At 44.7% G+C, this 21751-nt stretch overlaps 1 protein-coding gene across 1 annotated transcript; it reads left to right on the forward strand.

Annotated features, from left to right (window-relative positions):
- Positions 1–2723: 2723 nt before the first annotated feature.
- Positions 2724–19200, forward strand: LOC139282400 (ankyrin repeat and BTB/POZ domain-containing protein 2-like). The gene is made up of 17 exons (XM_070902090.1): positions 2724–3603; positions 9480–9629; positions 10244–10451; positions 11255–11407; positions 12274–12439; positions 13071–13160; positions 13279–13380; positions 14095–14191; positions 14400–14535; positions 15210–15451; positions 15957–16135; positions 16338–16443; positions 16536–16638; positions 17396–17468; positions 17545–17613; positions 18033–18146; positions 18970–19200. The coding sequence occupies exons 1-17, from the start codon at positions 2724–2726 to the stop codon at positions 19198–19200; spliced, it is 3099 nt and encodes a 1032-aa protein (XP_070758191.1).
- The last annotated feature ends 2551 nt before the right edge of the window (positions 19201–21751 follow it).

Genomic DNA, 21751 nt, shown 5'->3' on the forward strand with positions numbered 1-21751 from the left:
GTGTTCAGCCACAAAATGACTCCGGTATCTTTTAATGAAAAGGTCGCACATCTCTGGAGAGCATTTCCTCGGTTTAGAAAGTTGTTAAATGCTTTTACTTCTTGGCCCAAAGGTTGGACCACTTACGTTTTGGCCAGTTAGGACGGATTTCCTACTCTGAGACTCGATAAATATGGACCCAGTCTGTCTTCTGTGACTCTGCAGCTTTGTCGGACCCCTGATGATATCATCAAGTTGGTCGTCTAAATTGTTTTTAGTCTGTCTCTCTCAAATCCCCGACTTCAGTAGAATATAAGTGGAATACTCGCTAGTGCAAACTAGAGGAATATGGTTTTAACTGAAGATAAATTACAAATATTGGTGCTGGATGAAATTAAACTTTAACCAAATGCTTTGAAAACTAAACAAAACCCCGATCTGTGCAGAACAAATGTACCTCACGTCATTCCCTTCCACGGCACCTCGATGTCTACAACTGTGTGTTTCTAAAGATTTCACTGTTTAATCTTTCAAACACACTTCTCTCACTCTTTGTGCGCATAGCATGCTATTTCAGTTTTTAAAAATTGAGCTCATTTTCCACTTTACGGGACACATCCACACTGTTTCCTGTGTGGCTGAAAAAGTCTGAATTACCTGCAAAGTCATTTTGATGGAGCTTTAGAGAAGAGAGAAGGAATCTGAAAGCATTCAGAAGTCTCCGAGGCATCACCCTTTACAATAAAATACATTTCTTTTGTAGTTTTGTAACGTTTCGTCAGAGAACAAAATGTTCAGTCAGCCTTTGTAAAATGTTTGCTAGCAGAGTTACAGTTTTATTTTTTTGTACAAATGTCTTGATGCCTTATTCGGATCAGCTTCAGTTCTTCTGTGGACGTTGTAGATGTTGAACCCTGCACAACAACAGAGGAGTGAGGTCATTTGACACGAGGACAAAAAGCAGCTTTCAGGTGTTGGACTGAACACGAAACCTCTGACATGGTGAGCTGGCTCACTGTTATGATTGTACACATTGAAACCTATTGAGCTAATTTTAAATAAGTGGTTTTCTAGCTCAGTAATTTATTGTTTTATCTTCTAAGAAAAGCATCCAGGTCATTTAGCCGCTCTTGTGCTCATCCTTTTTCAAGAACTGGAAAGTTTGCTGCATTTCCATTGAGCTCCTTGAACGGTGAAAACAGGCTTTGTTTTTTAATCTGGATTTAGGTGTTTCAGATTTCAGATTTTGTTAACATTGTGCTTAGAAATGTAAAGTATTGTAGAATCGGTAGGCAAGAAGAGTTAGAACCAGTTTTCCCATCTGAGGGAAGAAAAACCATTTCTTCAGCTCTGTGCTTAGAAATAGTAAAAGGCTGACACCTTGTGGTTGCTTTAGGTTAAGCATGTCTCTAGATCTATCCCAGAGTAGAAGTGTTGTAGAAAGACTTTTGAACATTTAGAATTCATCCAAGTGACAACAAATCCGATTAGAAATATTCAATTTAATGCCGTTATTTTGAATGATGTGAATATGTTCTGGCTTTCTATGACATTTGACTGTATTGCAATGCTAAAACTCCAGCTAATCTAAACATGTTTTTATTAATCGTGCATCAAAGTAAATTGAACCAATTTTCTCCAGTGTCTTTAAATGAGATGAAGTTATGGTAGTATGGCATTGTTAAGCCCTGCAGGAGTGTGGAGGGAAAGCAAAGTGTTTCATTCTTGGCTACAGATTTGTTGTACATCGAACTGCACCTTTGGTGAGGAGTTTGAAGAAAGTGATGAAACCCTGGAGCTGAAACAATACAACTTTTCTCTTCCTTGAACGTCTGTGTGTTTCCTTTGTCTGGTAGAGGTCAGTGTGTCTGATATGATCTCAATGATACAAATCTGCATATGAATTCTCAATGGTGGATGGAAGTGGCTAAAACTGACAGAAAATAGTATAGTCGTATAAAAATAAGGATTTTTTTTAAAAATTAAAAAGCACAACATTGGAGAGCTAGCTTAACGTTAGCTTAGCACAAGGACTGGAAACAGCTAGCTTGGCTCTGTTCAAAGGTAAAACAAATCCTCAGATCATCAGTGTTGTGGGGTTTCCTGCCATGAGCAGTGACTTTAAGCTAATCTCTATGCTATGATGAGCTAGCATAACAAACAAACATGACACTAGCTAGCTAACTATTGGCAAGAATCTGCATATTAACCAAATGTGGAACTATTTCTTTAATTGTAGAAAATTCAGTTTGTATACAAAGAAACAGATGGAATCACTACACTGTCACATGACACCGGATTTAAGTAAAACAAGCTTTAAATTATGCACATGAAGAAACAAGGCTACAGCTTTTAAACACGTAGTTTCTTTTGTTTGGTAAAACGGACTTTTGCTGTACTGTAGTTTTATTGTGAAAATCATGGCCGGAAGTCTCTGTCCCACCTGAAGAACAAACAGCAGAGTTGAGTCAGTATTGTGGCCACAGGGAGGCGCTGTGGGGCAGCAGTAAACTCACCTGAGTTACTGCAGGACTCTGGGTGTGATTGGTCCGTGCGGGTACAACACTTCTCCCTCCCCGTCTTATTTTGGTCAGCTGTGGCACAGCAGGACAGTCTCGGGCAGCTGCTGAGTTTTGAGGTTTACTTCAGACCGGGACTGGAAGTTGGATTTAATGGGAAACTTCTGGTCGGTTGTGAACTGTGCGTAAAGTGAGCGTTAGATAAATCAAACCCCTCTCTACATCATGTCCAGCGGCCTGGTGGTGAAACACATGGAGGACCTGAGCCTGGATCCGGGATATGTGACCGGGGACCCCTGCCCGTCCCTCAGCCTGTCCTCCTCCGGCAGGTCGGGGCAGTCTCATCCGCACACGAGCACTCCTCACCGGGGTACCTGGTGGCAGCACGCCGACTCCCTGTACAGCAGGAACGGGAGCTGGGACACGGTGAGCTCTCTGCCGGAGGACGCGGCGGACATCCTGGCCAAGTGTCCCTGCTTGCCCGAGCTGGAGGAATATCCCTGGACAGAGCTGGAGCTGCGGGGAGTCGTGCGTCGAGTCGCCGATTCGGATGCGTCGTTCACCGGAGAAGCTGTCCACCGGCTGTGCGTTCTCCTCCGGAGGGCTTTGGTTCGGATCTCCCGGGAGGCGCAGCGGCTGAGTGAGCTCCACAGGCGGTGCACACGCCTGGAGGTCCAGAGCGCGGTGAGACTAGTGCTGGGCTGGGGTCTGGCCGAGAAGTGCATCTCCTCCGCGGTAAAGGCCGTGTCCCTGCACTGCATGAGCTCCGGTGACACCGCGCGTCAGCGGAGCAAGTCCGCGCGATGCGGGCTGACGCTCTCCGTGGGCCGCTTCTTCAGGTGGATGGTGGAGACGCGCGTGTCCGTGCGCGTGCACGAGTACGCCGCCGTCTGCCTCGCGGCCTGCGTGGAGAGTTTGATGGAAGAGGTGGCGGGACGGGCGCTGCGGGCGGCGAGGCTGACCGAGGAGGAGGAGGAGCGGGGCGGCGGGGTCACCTGCTGCCCGGTGACCGCGGAGCTGCTGGAGGGAGCCGTCAACAACGACGCGGAGCTGTGGGGGCTGCTGCAGGTCTACGAGCACCTGATATGTGGCAAAAATGCCAACGGTGAGTTCAAGCACCTCAGGACACACTTTCTTTTCACCTCCATAAAATAAAATAATGTATTAATCAAACAGAAACATCCAACATTCTGTTTCCAGCTTCTTGAGTGTGACAGACTTCGCCTCTGTGACATTTTATAGATTAATCATTCATCAAAAATAATTAAACAATAATGAAAGTCGGCTGCAGCCCTGTATTTCTTTTACCTGACTGTTTATCCTACAAGATGGAAGAAGTAGACATGAGTGAACATTATTACACCTGCTGGTTTATTAACTTTATTCTGATTTTAAAGTTTGATTCTCAGATGATTTGCAGATATTTTGACATGTAGTGATTATTAAGCTGTAAGACGTGATCTTCCATGGAAACGTCACATTAGATGTAAAGGCAGTCTTCAGGCAGGAGAAATGACACTGTGTGAAATGTCACATGTTCACCAATGAAAACAGTCCATCGTCCAAAAAGCACGTGTGTTTTGACATGTGACTGGATCTCAGGTGTCTGCAGCCTGACAGGATTCTCTCCCTCTATGACTTCTGTCCTCTCTGTTGTCCTGTCAGCTGATAACTGATGTTGCTGAGAAAGATGATGATGAACTGACCTATGTTGTTTCTTTCATCAGTTTTTCAAAAAATCTGAAATCTGAAACTTCTTTCCCCACATGTTCTAAGAGAAATGGCTCTCTGCGACTGTGCTGGACAGCTAAACTTGAACAACGTAGACAGCATTATGTAACCTGTCATCATACAACAACTGCAGCTCCCATGAGGCTTTGGGATATGTCTTCATGGACTCAGCCCTGTGTTGTAGCTGGGTGGTACTGCAGAGCAGAAGAGCTCGTGGAGGCATGAAATCGCTCAGATTTGAGTCTAGATAATAATAACAGATAATTAAGAGCAGTTTAAGAAGTCTACCAACACCGTGGAGAGTGTGATGGGGAAACCCCTCAGACAGGAAACAGGCATTCTGGGTAATAATGGACACAGAAGTGAAAGATCCTCTCTGATAAACGTCTGCGCTCAGATGCTCACTGGGATGTGTGTGTGTAGAGTCACCAAATCAACCTAACCTGCATGTCTATGGACTGTGGGGGGACCCTGGAGACCCTGGAGATGCTGGAGAAACCCCACGCACGCATGGGGAGAACACACAAACTCCACACCCTCCACACTGAGAGGCAACGGTGTGAACCACTGCACCACCCTAGATACTGTATCCACATATTGATCAATCAATACTGTCAGTTTAGTGCAGTTTAGAGAGCTTCACAGCATCAGCAGTATCAGTCAGTTACTAATACCTGCCTCTGAGATTTGAAACTATTAATTATCACCTATTATGTCAAACAAGGAGCCATATGGCAGCCAGCAGACAGCTGCCGAGCAGGGTAACACCTCGTTGAGATCACATTAATGACTTGTTCTGTTCATTAGCAGAGCGCTGAGGATGACGCGGGTTAGATTAGATCCAGTTTGTTTTCTCAGAGCGCAGCTGGCTTACAGGAGGGAAACCCACGCTCTGCTCGGCCCCTCCTGCTATTTAACAGACAGTGTCAGTAGCAAGGTGTCTCCCCTCGTGTCGGGGGCACTGCGCTCTGCAAATAGTTTGACACACAATAGAATTAGTGGTTTGAAGTGACTGAGGGTTACTTTAGATGTACAAGAAGAAGGGTTTCATCAGAGGTTTTAAAGGAACAGTCCAACATTTTAGGGAACATGTTTGTAGAGTCAGGTGAGCAGATGACTGTCAGTTTAATTTGTGAGCCTCCAGTACAGAGATACATCCAGGATGTGTTCACGTCATATCATAATTAATAATAGAGCGATCGAGTGGGGAAAACTGACTTCTTGTCGTCGCGTCAGCGTAAATAACGAAAGGAAAACCTGCATGAAAGATTTACAAACGTGTCTCAAAATGACCTGTGATGGAAACAGAAGGGCAGAGCAGCTCAGGCTTTTTCATTTAATCACATTTTTTTTCAATTTCAACATTTACGAAAAGTACACGAAGGGCTCAGAAAAATGGAAATTCCAGCACAACCCGTGACTGGTTCACCATGTTTCTCTGCCTCCTGCCCACTGCATGCTGGGATAGAGGCTTCACACCCCTCTCCCCTGAGAACGAACAGGAAGAAGCGGGTAAAGTAAGCGAGTGAGTGTTGTTAGCCTCTGACCCACACAGGCGAACAAAGGAGCCCTCATTCCCGCTCAGGCTGCGGGGCACGAGGTCCACGGCTCCGAGTGTCGTCCGCTCGGCTAAACAAACAGCCGCTGTAGCTGCTGTCCCCCCCCCTCCAACAAAACACACAGTCGTGTTTCCATCACTGCAGAGGACTTTACAGTGACTTACATTCTTACTAACCACGACTTGCCTGACGCTTACCTAAACCTAAACCTATCCTTAAACCAAGTCTTCACCCTGAAGTTGAAGGATTTACGTTGTGTGTAAACATGTATGTCCCCACAACACACACACACACACACACACACTCTGGTACCTCGTTCAGGCTTTAATAAGGACATTGTTTGAGGACCAAATTGTTCTGCCTGATGTGATGAAGTCAATCCCAGCAGTGAAATGTGAGAAAATGCTTCCGCTGTGTTGTCAGAGATCCTGCTGAGAGTGTCCAGACTCACAGCTTGTAATGTCATCATCATTACTATCATCCTAAAATCCGACTTTCATCCAGCCATGTCTGCAAAGATCAGATGAAATCATCCAGTTTCCTTTCACTGACCTTTTGTTCCTCCACATTTAGTCTGTTTCTGTCACGTTCAACATGTACACTGTATTAAACAAATGATCTTGCTGTTGATTTAATATGTTTCACATTTTGTGACTAATCGATGAATAACTTCCCAGAGCTCCCAAAGATATTACAGTTACAGTGATAAGAAGTCTTCATGTTTGAGAAGCTGGAACCAGAGAAATGTCTGGCATTATAGATGACAATAAACCGATTATCAGGATTCATTTTCTGTTCATTGAGTAAAGGTTAATCGACAGGTTCTGTCCTGTTTGGGAATGTTTGTGCCATTTATTCTGGATTTGATGGTGGTTGTTTTTGTTGTTTTGTGGTTTCTGGCCTGGTTCCAGATGGGTCGGGTATTGTGCTCTTTGACAGCGGTCTCCTCCGTCAGTGCTGATTGGTTAGGACAGAATAACCCTGCAGACTGAGCCTTTTGCTTTATAACGCTCCAGTTTTAGTGGAGGTAGCTCAAATCTGCTGTTCCAGGGAACAAATGTGATAAATGATTTATGCTTTTCTGGAGAGTTGAAACATCACTGGTGTGAAGTGATGTGTCCTGACGCTCTGATGCGTGTCACGCTGTGTGTCACACTTTAACATGGGATTTCTGAGCTATAAATGGCCAGCGTTCCTGTCGACAGTGTCTGTGGTGGTTAGTTTGTCACCTGTGTTGCTCCTCCGACTGAGGAGGACTCAGGATGAAGAGGAAGTGGACAGAAACAGATGGAGATCAGGGAGTAATCCAACACGCTCTGTGCTACCAAACCTCATCTAATGTTATCTCCATCTGGCCTTTATGCAGAACTGTAAAACAGAATGGAAGACGTGGTTTTCGAGGCACGGCCGCGATGTTTTCTCATGCTAATACAACCAGCCTTTGATTGCCTCCCTTGTTTTTTAAAGCAGAGATTAAAGGACAGAACAAACGAGCCTCTGATGATGAAACGATCACTACTAAATGATTAATCAGAGGTTGATGACTTCACACGCCTCCGGGATGACCGGCTCTAATTAAACACCAGGCGTCTTTGTGACAGGGGGACACGAGGGTCTCTCAGGAGGCCTGTTTGGCTGTTTTAACGAGACGTAATCAGGCTGTGCTCTGTTGTTAACACCGCCTCGTCGCCGCTGACTCCCGGCTCTGCGTTCACCTCCGTTAAGCCTTGTGTCAACTGTGTGACGGCCTGAGCCGGCAGCGTCCGTCCACACTGGCTCCAGACATGCGGCTGGCAGCTTTTAACCAGATTCCACTACCAAAACAAAGTCTTCCCGCCAATTCTGCCTGTGCGTTTGACAGGACTCTGTGAGTTGAGTGAAGAGTCTGTTTACTCCGGTTTGGCTGAAAGTGCGGCACAGAGTCCCGTCATTGTCCCGGCTTCTCTGCAGGAGATGAGAGCCTTTTGAGTCCTGCGTCTTCATGTCTGCTCTGATTGATGTGGTTGTTGTGGTCGTGTGATAATCAGCAAACTGCCTCTTCATTTCACCCTGAAACCATGTTCATGATAACTGTTCTGTTTGAGTGAGGGGGGGGGGTTGTTTTTTGTTTTTGTTGTTCTGTCGGTAGCATGTGATACATCTTTGTAGTCAACACAGAAGCCGAGCAGTAAAGCTCAATTTATGAATAACATGTCAGTTTTGATCAGGACTCTGCTCTCTTGGACTTAGACTCTACTGAGGTGGTCCTGACCTCCAACACACACACACACACACACACACACACACACACACACACACACACACACACACCTTCGCTCTCTGTGGTTCTGTTGTCTAACCAAACACTTGCAGCATTATACCATGCAGCAGAAAAGAGCTGTTGTTTTCAGGCTCGGTGGCTGTGCCTCTGTTTTCATTTGGGACACACACACACACACACACACACACACACACACACACACACACACACACACACACACACACACGGAGAGAGTGGAAGGAAATGACTTAATCACTCATGTTTCTGGATGTAAGCGGGGCAGTGTTGGACGCAGGAGCTGAGGTGTGTGTGTGTGTGTGTGTGTGTGTGTGTGGGGGGGGTCAGGACTACACAGGTAGGCATTAGAAAACAGTGATTTGTGCTTTGTCCACTGCAGACTGGTCTCCTGTTGTGTACCCATGAATAGATGCTTGTTCACCCCCCCGGCTGTAAACACAGCAGGCTAATCAGAAGCAATTATCTGCCACACTCACTTCTTTCTCCCGACTTCTAGAAAGCTGAGGTGTGTTTTCCAGGTCAGAGTGATAAATGTGTTTGATCAGTCAGCACTGTTTGCCTCCCCACGCTGTTGGATTAATGTTTTCACAAGACTGTCTGAAAGATATCTGATGTTCAGACGCACTTAGCTCAAGGATTTTGGAGTACTATTAATCATACCTTACCCCCCCCCCCCCCCCCCCCCCCGGACCTACAACTGTATGTGATGCTGTCTCCAAATTCTCTGTAGCAACAGAATAGTGTTCATGCTGTTTGGCAAAGTGCTGTTCTGGTGTCTGAGGATGAGTGTGTGTCGTCTGGGTGGGTTGGGTGTGTATCGGCTGCAGGAGGCTTCAGTTTTTTGCAGATTGTCCTCACTGAAGCAGTTTCCATTGTGTGGAAGATCAGGAGTCAGCAAATACCCGATTCAACAGGACACAATGGACGGGGATCTCCTGTGTGTGTGTGTGTGTGTGTGTGTGTGTGATCTGGCCCTGTGTTTTGAAGGTGTGCTTAACATCACACACTCTGTGATTTATCTTGCGGGTAACATGGAGGACGTCTTCGTGTTGTGGTTGGCTCTAGCCGCCTTTACAGTGGAAAGGAAAGTACCTGAACATCCAAAGAAACTTCTCAAACAACTCAAACTGTGTGATACTCTTATTATTACTCTCATATTTGTTTTATACTTCCTTGTTCTTTTTATGAATAACCGGTACACGAACAATGACATATGATACTCTTCTCCACCCCCCTCCAGCTTAGTTTGCTAACCAAATGCAAACAGCTAGCTGTCTGCTGTAATAACATACAGGAGCTGTGTTTTTAGCCATATTTTGTGAATATTTTGTGTGCCACAGTTCCTTTGAAATACAGTGAAGAAGAAGAATATCTGTAAAACTCCAACATTACTGTGTGTGTGTGTGTGTTTAGGCGAGCTGTCCCTGCCGGCCCATGTCAGCCCGTACACAAAGGTTCCCAGGGATTCAATGGAGAGCAGGGAGGACGCCTACATCCAGCTGGAGCTGCGAACGCTGGAACAGGCTCTGCTGGCCACCTGTGTGGGCAGCATCGCAGAGCTCAGTAAGTGTGTGTGTGTGTGTGTCACTGCTGCCACAGACTGCTCCTGTGTTTTGTGTTTGTTTAACTGTGACCGGCGTCGTGCTCCTGGGACAGATCGTTAGACGCTGCCAGCTCCCCCTCGGTTACATAACAACCTGTGGCTTGTGTCCAGAAAACAAGGGCACCTTCACGCCCTGCGGGCCACCGTACCTCATTATCTAAACGCTCATTACAGAGAAAATAAGAGCTCAGTACCTTCACTGTTCAAGGCAGTTTATGGACCGTCTGATGACATGTTCATGTGACCACGAAGCACTTTGACACGCCGTGTTCTGAATAGTTCACTGTGGCTCGTATTGATTTCTCCCTCGTAGTTACATTTAGAATATTGTTGCTGTTTGTCTTAAATGGCACGTGACTTAATTAATAAAAACTCTCTAAAACCAACAAAATATGACATTTATTGCCGCACACTGGAAGGCTCGTGTTCGTATTCTTCATAAAATCATATTTATTACATTATGTATTGATCGTATCAGTTTCTACGTTAAACAAACTCTCAGAGTGTGTTTTACTTTATGATGTGAGAACGATACGATGCACATGTGATCTCGATGGCTCCCGTCTTCCTGCAGGTGATCTCGTGTCTCGTGCGATGCACCACATGCAGCGCCTACGCAGCTCGAGCCCTTCCGTCGGCACGGCTCGCTCAGCCAATCAGCCGTCGGTATCCTGGGCCCCGGACGCCCTCCGAACGCTCTACTACTTCCTGTCCAGCCCACAGATGGAGTCGCTGGAAAATCCCAACCTGGAGCCTCCGACCATGACGCTGAGCAGAGAGAGGTGTGTGTGTGTGTGTGTGTGTGTGTACCATTTACATCCATACATTAAAAAGCAACATTTTCACATCAATAAATCATTAAGAGCCTGTAATATAATTACTTATCTAATATATCCAATAACTGATATCAGACTTTCTTTGCCTTTTTCACCGTGGAGAAAGCAGCTTTACTCTTTTCCTCTTGTTGGAAATGTAGTTTTTGTTGAACCACAAGCACTAAAATGACTAAAACAGATCACCAGTCTTCTTCACAGAGGTGTCATTGTAGTTTTCAGTGATCATACCAACGTGTCTCTGTCGATTTAATAGTCTTGTTGTCTTGTTGTCTTGTCTTTCTTCAAGCTGGTTTATGTTTGTGCATGAAAAGCCAGACTCTGGTTTGATAGTTGAAGTCCATCACTTTTGGTTTTTACTGGAAAATGATTTGGAATATTAATTCAAGGTTCATTTACTAGATTTTTTCAGAGCCTTCCACCACGTCTCACAGTCTTCATCAGCAGATAGTTTCAGTGACGACTGAGCAAACTCGATCCACTGATGATGACTGGGGAAGAAAAGGACCTTGAGATTATGATTATTGATTTTATTATTATTGTTTTATCCTGCTTAGAACATGTTTCGGCTAATAGAAACTAAAAAGAAAAATATTGTATTATATTAAAAGATCACATTTGTAAAATCAAGCTAAAGAGCTTCTAAGTTTATTTAAAGACAAAGACATCCATCTATAGATTCGGTGATGATAAGGTCAATAAGGAAAATGCAGAGCCACATTTATACTGACAGCATCTGAACCTCCCTCCAGGCCGTTCCTGCTCCTCCCTCCTCTCATGGAGTGGATCAGAGTCGCCGTGGTGCACGCTGAACATCGACGCAGCCTATTGGTGGACAGCGATGATGTCAGACAGACAGCCAGGCAGCTCCTCCCAGGTCTGGACTGTGAGCCCAGGCAGCTAAAGTAAGCAGCCATGGAGGATGTAGGAGCAGGTCCAGTGGATGATGTGGGAGCAGGTCCAGTGGTGGATGTAGGAGCAGGTCCAGTGGATGATGTGGGAGCAGGTCCAGTGGATGATGTGGGAGCGGGTCCAGTGGAGGATGTGGGAGCAGGTTCAGTGGGTGATGTAGGAGCGGGTCCAGTGGAGGATGTGGGAGCAGGTCCAGTGGGTGATGTGGGAGCGGGTCCAGTGGAGGATGTGGGAGCAGGTCCAGTGGAGGATGTGGGAGCAGGTCCAGTGAAGGATGTGGGAGCAGGTCCAGTGGAGGATGTGGGAGCAGGTCCAGTGGAGGATGTGGGAGCAGGTCCAGTGGATGATGTGGGAACAGGTCCAGTGGGTGATGTGGGAGCAGGTGCAGTGGGTGATGTGGGAGCAGGTCCAGTGGAGGATGTAGGAGCAGGTCCAGTGGATGAAGTGGGAGCAGGTCCAGTGGTGGATGTGGGAGCAGGTTCAGTGGGTGATGTAAGAGCAGGTCCAGTGGAGGATGTAGGAGCAGGTCCAGTGAAGGATGTAGGAGCAGGTCCAGTGGAGGATGTAGGAGCAGGTCCAGTGGGTGATGTGGGAGCAGGTCCAGTGGATGATGTGGGAGCAGGTCCAGTGGAGGATGTAGGAGCAGATCCAGTGGATGATGTGGGAGCGGGTCCAGTGGGTGATGTGGGAACAGGTCCAGTGGAGGATGTGGGAGCAGGTTCAGTTTATGACATAGGAGCAGGTCCAGTGGGTGATGTGGGAGCAGGTCCAGTGGATGATGTGGGAGCGGGTCCAGTGGGTGATGTGGGAGCGGGTCCAGTGGAGGATGTAGCAGGTTCATGTTTCCGTCTCTCGGCAGGTCTGAGTGCTGTTTCCAGTCCTTTAAATGTTTGGATGCAGACGCTGCTTCAGCCAAGTTCCAGCTGGATTTGGGCTTCAGGATGCTCTCGTGTGGCCGAGCAGATTTGGTTCATCAGGCCTCACAGCTTCTGGGAGCTGAGGGGGTGAACACCATGGACGACCAGGTGAGGGGGGGGGTGAATGTTCACTGTGTAAATGTGTCACTCAGGTAAAACATAGATTATATCTCCGTTTTTATTGACCCTTTGTACCCTAATATATATTTTCACTTTTCCAACAGCTGGTACAGCCCTCTTTTCACTCTTATTGTCTCATTATTGCAGCTTTAAACTAATAAATCTTTATTAGTTGAAGTTATGTTGAAGTGCAGCTTAAAACATGAATGCAAACTGCCCAAAATCTGTACTTCACTCCAATCCTCCACTCTTAGACCTTTTTTATCAGACTCTCCATTATTTTCTTCACTTAAGTAGCTGTGAAAATAAACATGTTTTTAACCTTTTAAAATCATTTTCTCTGACACGCAGCCTTGTTGGCCTGTCGAAATGTTTGACAGAAGGGAAACACCATATTTTTTAAGGTGTCAGTTGTGCACTCTGCAGTTGTGCATTGTACCTAGCGGTAGCATTTCGCGGGCAGAACACCATCAACGGTTGTGATTGGTCAGACAGAGTGAAGCTGTTCAGCATCCCACACTAAGACTGAACACCTGAGAAACACCTCAGTTTTGCATAATTATCTAGGAAAACATACTGTAGATTTGCGATATCCAGTTAAAAACATTTGTTCCTGCAGGGAATGACCCCTCTGATGTACGCCTCTGCAGCGGGAGATGAAGCTCTGGTGCAGATGCTCATAGAGGCTGGAGCTAACCTGGACCTGCAGGTAAAAACACCGCTGCTGACTCAGCATCACAGCTGGTTAGTGTCTTTGTGACTGAGATGACTGACGTGTGTGTGTGTGTGTGTGTGTGTGTGTGTGTGTGTGTGTGTGTGTTGCTCAGGTCCCAGGCTGCTCTGTCAGACACCCGTCGGTTCACCCCGGCAGTCGGTGCTGGGTGGCCCTGACGTTTGCTGTGCTGCACAGTCACCTGTCTGTGGCTCAGGTGAGGCCTCCAAAGTGAACAGAACGGCAGTAGGACACATTTCAGTGGGTGATCCTTTTCTGATCAAACGTACTGAGACTAGAGCAATATCTGAAAGTGAAACGAATCACTTTCTGCAGGTAGAGAAAACACGACTCGAGACAGGGAGCAGTACTTCCCAGCTCGTGACAAAAACCTGTAATTTAAAGGATTTAAGTTTTTATTTATCTATTTTTTGTAAAGATTATTTTTGGGTTTGGGATTATTTTTATCTTTTATTAGATAACAGAGGCAGACATGAAACAGAGGGAGAGAGATAGAGGGGGGGGGGTATGACATACAACAAAGGTTGACAGCTGGAATTGATGACGTACGACCACTTAAAGGGCCATGCTGACGCTTTGTAAATGATGCTAGTTTACAATGAAACCCAGAGTCAAATGAGGAGATTAAGACGGCTCCGAGTGGAATGAGGAGATGGATTACGACAGTTGTTGGAGCAGTTCCCGCTCCCGCTCTTTGTCTCATTTGACATTTGACTATGATGCTGAATTGCTTCTTTAAAGAGCAACTTAACAGCAGCTGAAAATATTGCTTTGGCTGACCCCAGTTGGTTTAACTCGAAACTTTCAACAGAGAGGGTGTTAAGTCGCTGTTTAAAGAGAAAGTGGAAGCTTGAAGGAAGCAGGTCAGCGTAAACGTCTCTCTAACAGTGTCGTCTCTTCGTGCTGACAGCTGCTGCTGGAGGCCGGAGCAGATGTGGAGGGAGGAGCCCTGCTGGACGGTCAGGAGAGCTCAGCTGAGACGCCGCTACAGCTAGCTGCTGCTGCAGGTATCCTGTTAGTGAAGACCTCAGTGTGTTTGGCCACATTAAGACCTTGAAAATACAGTTACAGACAGAATGATACTGATGCTGTACTGGACAATTATCAGCGTTGTCTGGTGGATAAACAACGTTATAGAGTTACTGAGTCTTTACTGGCCGGCATGCTGTACATGTCTGTCTTGAATAAATCCAGCTAAATGTTTCATCTTCCCAGGTTACTACGAGATGGTGAGCTTGCTGCTCACCCATGGAGCAGACCCTCTGCTCAGAGTGCATCATGGGAATTCACTGACATCACCGCTGTATGAGGACATGAACTGCTTCAGCTATGCTGCAGCACACGGACACAGGTGAGACCTTCATCCAGACGTTTCTAGCAATAAAATGATGAGGTTTATCTGCATAGCACTTGCTACAAAGTGGTTTACATAAAACAATCAACAAGGCAGAAACCGGTAAACCAGATGAGATGAAAATCTAAACTGTGAAGCGTATAAGATAAGATAAGATAATCCTTTATTAATCCCTCAGCAGGGATATTTGCATTGTTATAGCAGCATATGGGATAGTACAACAGCAGAGACATGAGCAGAACAATCAAGATGATAAATAAAAACCATAAAGACCATTATAAGAAACTATAAGAACAATTATAAAAAAAACAACAACTATAATTTACAAATTCACAGAAGGGGTAAAGGAATAGGAATAAGACGATAGCCATTCACTGTTTCCAGTGATGTTTTAACGTAGATGGCCATCATTCTCACTTTCTGATGTTATTCTTTTTTCATATTTGTTCGATTGTGTGGTGATATGTTTTAGTAGAAGTGCTGACCTGAGGTTATAAGTAGCCATCACAGCTCATTTCTGCGTGTTATTTCAGTGGTTTGGAGATTTTTTTCGTGGATGTTTAGCTGTGACGTTAGAGGGATCCTCTGCATTCAGTGCTCCAGCTGTAGAATGTCTAACATCTAATATTCATGATCAAACAAAGCATCACCTGTCCTCTGTTCTCCTGCAGGAACATCCTGAGGAGGCTGCTGCTACAGCCTCAGCACAGGAAGGAGGACATCCTCTCTCTGGAGGAGATCCTGGCTGAAGGAGTGGAGGAGGATGAGGAGGAGGATGTAAAAACTCCAGCTCCTGACCCCCAGAGCCCCGTTCCCAGGCTGTGTAAGGCCAGGATGAAAGCCCTGCAGCAGGCGGCCTACTACAGCGCTGAGCACGGTTACCTGGATGTAACCATGGAGCTCAGAGAGATGGGTGAGCTCACGATGTCAAACTGGGACACTGTTTGTTCGTTTTCTGTTTGTCATCTATTCGATTTATTTGTTTATAACAACTTATATGTCACATGTTCATGTGGGAGCCACAGGGGCTTGAAATACAGCAGAAACACAGTAGAGCTGAATTTTGAGCGCAGGAATCATTCGTTCTCTGCACCCTGAATCAAACCCTTGACGCCAGAAAGGTACCAGAAAATGCCAAACAGCTGTTATATTAAACGGGTGCAAACTGTAAAAACTACAGTTATATTCCATGATCTTCAAAATTGTTGCACTGGTTCATACTGAAAATGGCTCTGGAAAAGAACGCAGTGTGTTCTAGTGTTTAAAGCTGCACTGCGTATTGAACTGTATGTCACCGATAACTGATGGAACGAGAACGAGCCACTGTTTCTGAACACGAAACAAAAAACACTAAGAACTAGTTTCGGCCTGTAACTACCTCGAACATGTGCTTTGTTCCATTGTCCTGCTCTGTCCAGGTGTTCCCTGGAGGCTCCACATCTGGCTGGAGTCTCTACACAGAGCCCAGCAGCTGTGCAGGGACAAAGTCCTCGTGTCCCTCCTCGCAGAGTTCCCCTACATCAGGACGGAGGACTACAGCCCCGAGCTCCTCTCCACAGGCGTACCGCTCCTGTTCAGCATGCTAGAGACCAGCAAGGTACATCTGAACGCCTCTCTGTCTGTTGCTAGCTATCCAGCTATGGCCATGATACCCCCCTCCAAACAGAGGACAGCGAACAGGCCACCCGTGTGTTCATGGGGCTTTGATGCTTTCAGCTCTGATTCTTTAGGGTTTGAATGTCCCGTCAAAGGAGGCGGTTCAGAGAAGTTATTGAACTGATGTTGTTTTTTCTCTGCAGGACTACATGATAACCAAGCAGCTGGCGTCTGTGTGTTCTCACGGCTACAGCTGCTGTGCTGTTCCTCCCGTCCCACCCATGGACGTCGCTCTGTCTACGCAGCTGGGTAACACATCACTGCCGTCGTGTGACAACCTGTCGATCGGGGGATTTTTGGGTGCACACTTGAAGGACTATCACTTGTTTGTTTGTCTTCAGATATTCAATTCCTCAACAACCGGGAGATGTCCGATGTGACGTTCATGGTGGACGGACGTCCCTTCTTCGCTCACCGGGTGCTGCTGATGTCGGCTTCTGAACGGTCTGATCTCTGTTCTCTGGAGTTTGCTCCAAACTAGTCAGACTTTGCTTGTAAAACACTTTGTGCTGCTGTGTAGAAAAAGTGTTCAACAAATAAAGATGTAGAAGTAGAAAAAAAAGCCATGAATCCAAAGAATGTAGGAAAAGACACACAAAGATCAAACAGGAACAAACAGGACTAAAAAAGTCACAAATATTAAGAGAATTGAATGTAAAAGATATAAATAAATGTAATGAGAAGAGAATAACTTATAATATAAACTCGTATGTGCCCTTTCTTTAGCCTGACAAATGCCATAAAAATATGTCTACAGCTGTGATGTGGTTTTATTTAATTCCTCTTTTATCATTATTATTATTGTTGTTGTTATTATTATGATGTCCTTATTTCATTGTTGCTTTTTATTGTTATTAAATAATTGTTTTTTAGCTTTATTGTAGCTGCCTTGTATTGTACAGTCTGATTATTACTGACTGTAATAAGAAAACAGTTTTATTTACATGTAAACAAAAGTTACATTCATTATGAAGAAGAAACTTCATGCATCATCTTCATCTCTTTTGCTGAGTTGAATGTTTAGAATTATAAAGTACATGTCAGTTTCATAAAAATAATGCTTTTATCTTTGACACCTTAATGTTACGAATAAGTTCATTTAAAACTCAAATGATGAACGTACATTATAAGGAAACGTAACGTGTCATTGTAAATGTCACCAGTATTCTCATTTAAACTGATGAGTGTTTCGTCCCGTCAGGTTTCGACAGATGCTCTGCGACTCCCCCGACAACATCATCCACATCAGTCACATGACCTACAGCACCCTCCAGGTGGGACACACGGTGACCTGCTGTCCTGTGGTATTACTGTGACTGTCATCAGCTGACTCTGTGTGTTTCTCTGTAGATGATGATGAAGGCTCTGTACTGTGGAGGAACAGAAGGACTGACTGTCTCACACTCTGAAGCCATGAAGGTAAAATCACTCACCTGTTACCTGCGGTAGTGACATCTCTCTGGGCTCGTTTTTAGACTTGAGAGGCGTATTTGCATGAATTATCATATTAGTCTCAGAGATTTACTGCAGGTCGTTTTCAAAGACATCTCCGTGATCCTCAGACGTCTCATTCTCTTCCCTGAGCAGAGGGAGGCCCATATTTCAGACTATGTGTTTGCCTGCTCCCCGTTTATAATTAAAACAGTTCTATTGGACCAAATCAACATATATGAAAGTCACTGTCATAAGACAAAGTGCTGATTAGCGACATGCCTAGTGGCAAATAAAATATGAAGTGCTTATAGAGGCACCATGATATGATTTGTAGTTAATAATAATCGTTTTTGTTTGTTTGTTTGTTTGTAGACGTCTTTGGATTAACTGTGTTGTTTTTGTAGCTGCTGCCGGTGGCCACCTTCTTCCAGCTCAGAGGTCTGCAGAGGTGCTGTGAGACGAAGCTGTCGCAAAGTCTGACTCTGGACAACGTGGTCAACATCTACCAGACTGCCAAGGTACAAAAACACAGGATGGCATGAAGAGCTCTGCTCTGCGCCGGGCAGGTGGAGCTCCCAACAACTGAAACCAACAGTCAGTTTCTTTGACTTGGACTCTGGGTAACGCTTTAGGTCCCAGAGTTTCTTATAATTTACTACAAGTAATATGTTACCATTTTATGTAATTTGGTATTAAGTGCAGGGAAGATAGACACAGCTGATACACTTATGTTTAATACATTTTTACTTGATTTCAAGGGCAGTTTTACAAGAAGAAATTCCTCTGGAGATCAACAAGTGCTTATAAACAAATAAAAAGTCTAATAAGTGTATCAGAACATACAGTAGTTCTGTCCAGGAAACTTCCTCACAATTTTTAGTAAATTACACGTAAAATAAAGCTCATCAAAGTTTGTTATATCATTCTCAAAACATAAAACTGAGCTAACTGACCCCACTGAATAAACACCGTCTTTTGTGTCATTTCAAGGTCATGATACTTGTAAGCAAAACAGCAGTCGCATAATTCAGCAGGTTCACTGTGTTTAATGTCTCCGAGTCGTCCAATTTAGTTGATTTCTCTGTAGGACATAGAAGGACACGTTAAACCCTTTTAAAATCTCTCAGTAATGTCTATAAATATATCATCAATCTAAACTCAGGATTGTTTTTGTTTGTAATTCCTGAAAAATGACATTTTGGAGATACATGGATTCCACCTGACAGCTGTGACATGTTCCTTTTTTAAATCATCTGCTGAAATGATGATTTATACTTATTACTTATTATAATACTTAAACACACACCTGTCTGTAGCTCATCGGTGTGTTTGCATGTGTAGCACCATGGAGGAGCAGAACTCTGCAGATTCTGTGAAGGATTCTTCCTGCAGAACATGGATCGGCTCCTGGACCGGGAGGACTTCCACCGCCTGCTGCTGGGCGGTGTCGGTCAGGAGCGGCTCTGCCCTGCAGCGAGCAGCCAGGACCAGGATCCGCTGGCTCTCCTGAGGGTTTTGGAGGCGACGCTAATCCACAGACTTTACACCCTCCACTCTGCATGTCGAGAGTAGAAAGGTGCAGCAGCTTCCACTTCCCTGGACTGGGCTCAGCCACACTGGTACGTGTTTGGGAATAGTAGCCATATTTTGTGTTTTTACCTTAGTCCCGTTAGTGTAGAAGAACACTTTATTCTTTATTTATTCGTCTTGACATGTGAACATTTCTGCAACTGAGAAGAGATGATCCTTCATTGATTATGTAGAAAATGAATCACATCAATTTATTCATCGATTCAAGTCATTTGCTGTTTCCTGTCATTGTAAATAAAATGTGTTTTCGTTTCTTTGACTGACAAATTAAGCAACTTGAAGACATCACCTTTAGTAAATCAAGTCAATAATTGGATGATTTGAGTCACTGCTGTGATCGATTATTAATCTTTTTGAGGTTTCACTTGTGTCAGGACTGATCTAGATAAAGTATTTAAAATCTCAGACGTTACCTCAGGCCGTTATATTGAGACCCAAGCCTTACTGAAGCTCTTGTTAACATGTACGATGATAAGAAGAAGACGTATAACCTGTAAAGACCAGCGTCAGAGTCCCGTCAACTTGATATCTGGGGACCTGCACACCCTGACGTCACCACAACATGTCTTACATTAACATTTGATGGCTACATCCATTATATCGTGCCAACAGACTGCAGCTTGCAGCTCCCAGGTTAAAAAAAACAAACCATCCTCCCCAGTTGATGAACCTGTAAAAGACCTGGAAATAAAGAAGAGCAGCGTTGTTGAAGGGTAGAGCTAGTTAGCCATAGAATTATAAATAAAAGCGTAGCGTTATTTGTAACCTTGTTCAGATGCTCACTATATAAAGATCTAGCATTAGTCTGTCATTAGTTTATCCAGTGTAACTCTAGCTAATGTAACGCGACTCTCTTTTTGGTTTGGAAAGGCTAAAAAAAAGGACACAACCTGCCAAACTCTCTGGATACCAAGTATCTCTCTTACTACGGCCCCACGTGTACTACTTCAGTTTATAGAAACATCCGAAACGCCGCGCCTAGTTACGGTTGCTAAGCTATGACTGGACTATCGCTGTTTGGATGATGGGTTTAGTGAACCCGACACTGCATTGAAACTGAGAATAATTACCCTCACACGTCTCCTGAATATTACTGCTGATCCGTTTGACCTGTTTTTGAATCAAATGTGCAGTTTTGCTCCAAACAGCTGCATGTAGATGATCAACTCTGAATATGTAAAATATGTACATACGTTTGTGAATAAACATGTTGAAAACCAAAAACAAATGTGCACACAGCTCCAAAGTCAACAGATTTATTTCCTTTAGCACTGAAGTTGTTCACAGTAACATCACAAGGGAATACATTGCCAGTGGTTATCCTGCTCAGTAGTAGCGCTCCGTGCTCCGAGTCCATTCTGTGTGCTCTGGTTTCCCCCAGTAGAAAAAGAGGAGAGCGAACAATGAAAGGTATTGCTTTAATTTTTCTCTCTGATAACCCAACACCCACCCAGCTGGTGGGCGACCCGATCGCCAGAGAGGTCCCTCTTTGAGAGAATGAGTAAGGAGGATGCATTGCACGGTTACTGTGTGTACACAGTAATCAAAAAGGAGGAAGAGGGCAAGAGGACAGCGAAAAAAAATCAAATCAAAAGGCAAATTAAAACAAATGCACATAAAGAACATAAATAAATAAATAAGTTTGGAGAGAAAAAGGGAACAGGAGAACAATTCCAACGACGACATGCAAAGAAAAGACGAATGCTGAACATGCAAACAACCGTACGAGGTCAAAGCTAAGAGTAGGAATCCCCTCGGTTTTTTAAATAAGCTTGTCAGTAAACTCGGCTTATTTACAGAGTGTTTGGTGAGATCTGAGTCATCATACACACGGGGGGGGGGGGCCGACAGTTATCAACAAAGGGTTTGTTCCTCTCAGAGAGGCTACGTCTACATTCTTAAATTACGGTAAATCATTTTCCAAACGTATATTACAAGTTTCTCTCGTCAAAAAGGCGGGAAAAGGAACCGACGCTCACAAACGCTTCAAGAGCTCTCAGTGATCAAATAACTTAAACATGACAAAAATATCCTTAAATAATCTGACGTTAAGAAACATTCTCTACATCTTTCTTATAAATAACTGAGAATAAATTAATAAAAATGACAAAATACAATAAAGTACAAAAATATACACAGCAGTTCAATATTGTAGAAATCATAATAAAAAATAAAAAATGCCCTGACATGGTGTAACTGAACCCAAATCTGAGTCACTTGTCAAAAGTGCAAAAGGAAAAGGAGACGTGTCATCGATGAGGTCTGCTCACACCAGAAAGACGCTCGGTTCATCTGACGGCGGGGTTAGCCACATGCTAGCGCGCTGGAACATGTTAGCATTGTTCTGTCAGTACCTATTAACCTGTTAACTCGCTAGCTGTCAGTTAGCGAGCATGCTAACTAGTGTATTCAAAAGTCGTATTTGTACCATCGCCCCCCGTCTCATAACGGTCTACACACCACAGAGCAGGTTAAACAACAGGCTAGCTAACAGGCTAGCTAACAGGCTAACTAACAGGCTAGCTAACAGGCT

This window comes from Enoplosus armatus, chromosome 1 (genome assembly GCF_043641665.1).
Source record: "Enoplosus armatus isolate fEnoArm2 chromosome 1, fEnoArm2.hap1, whole genome shotgun sequence".
Classification (NCBI taxonomy): domain Eukaryota; kingdom Metazoa; phylum Chordata; class Actinopteri; order Centrarchiformes; family Enoplosidae; genus Enoplosus; species Enoplosus armatus.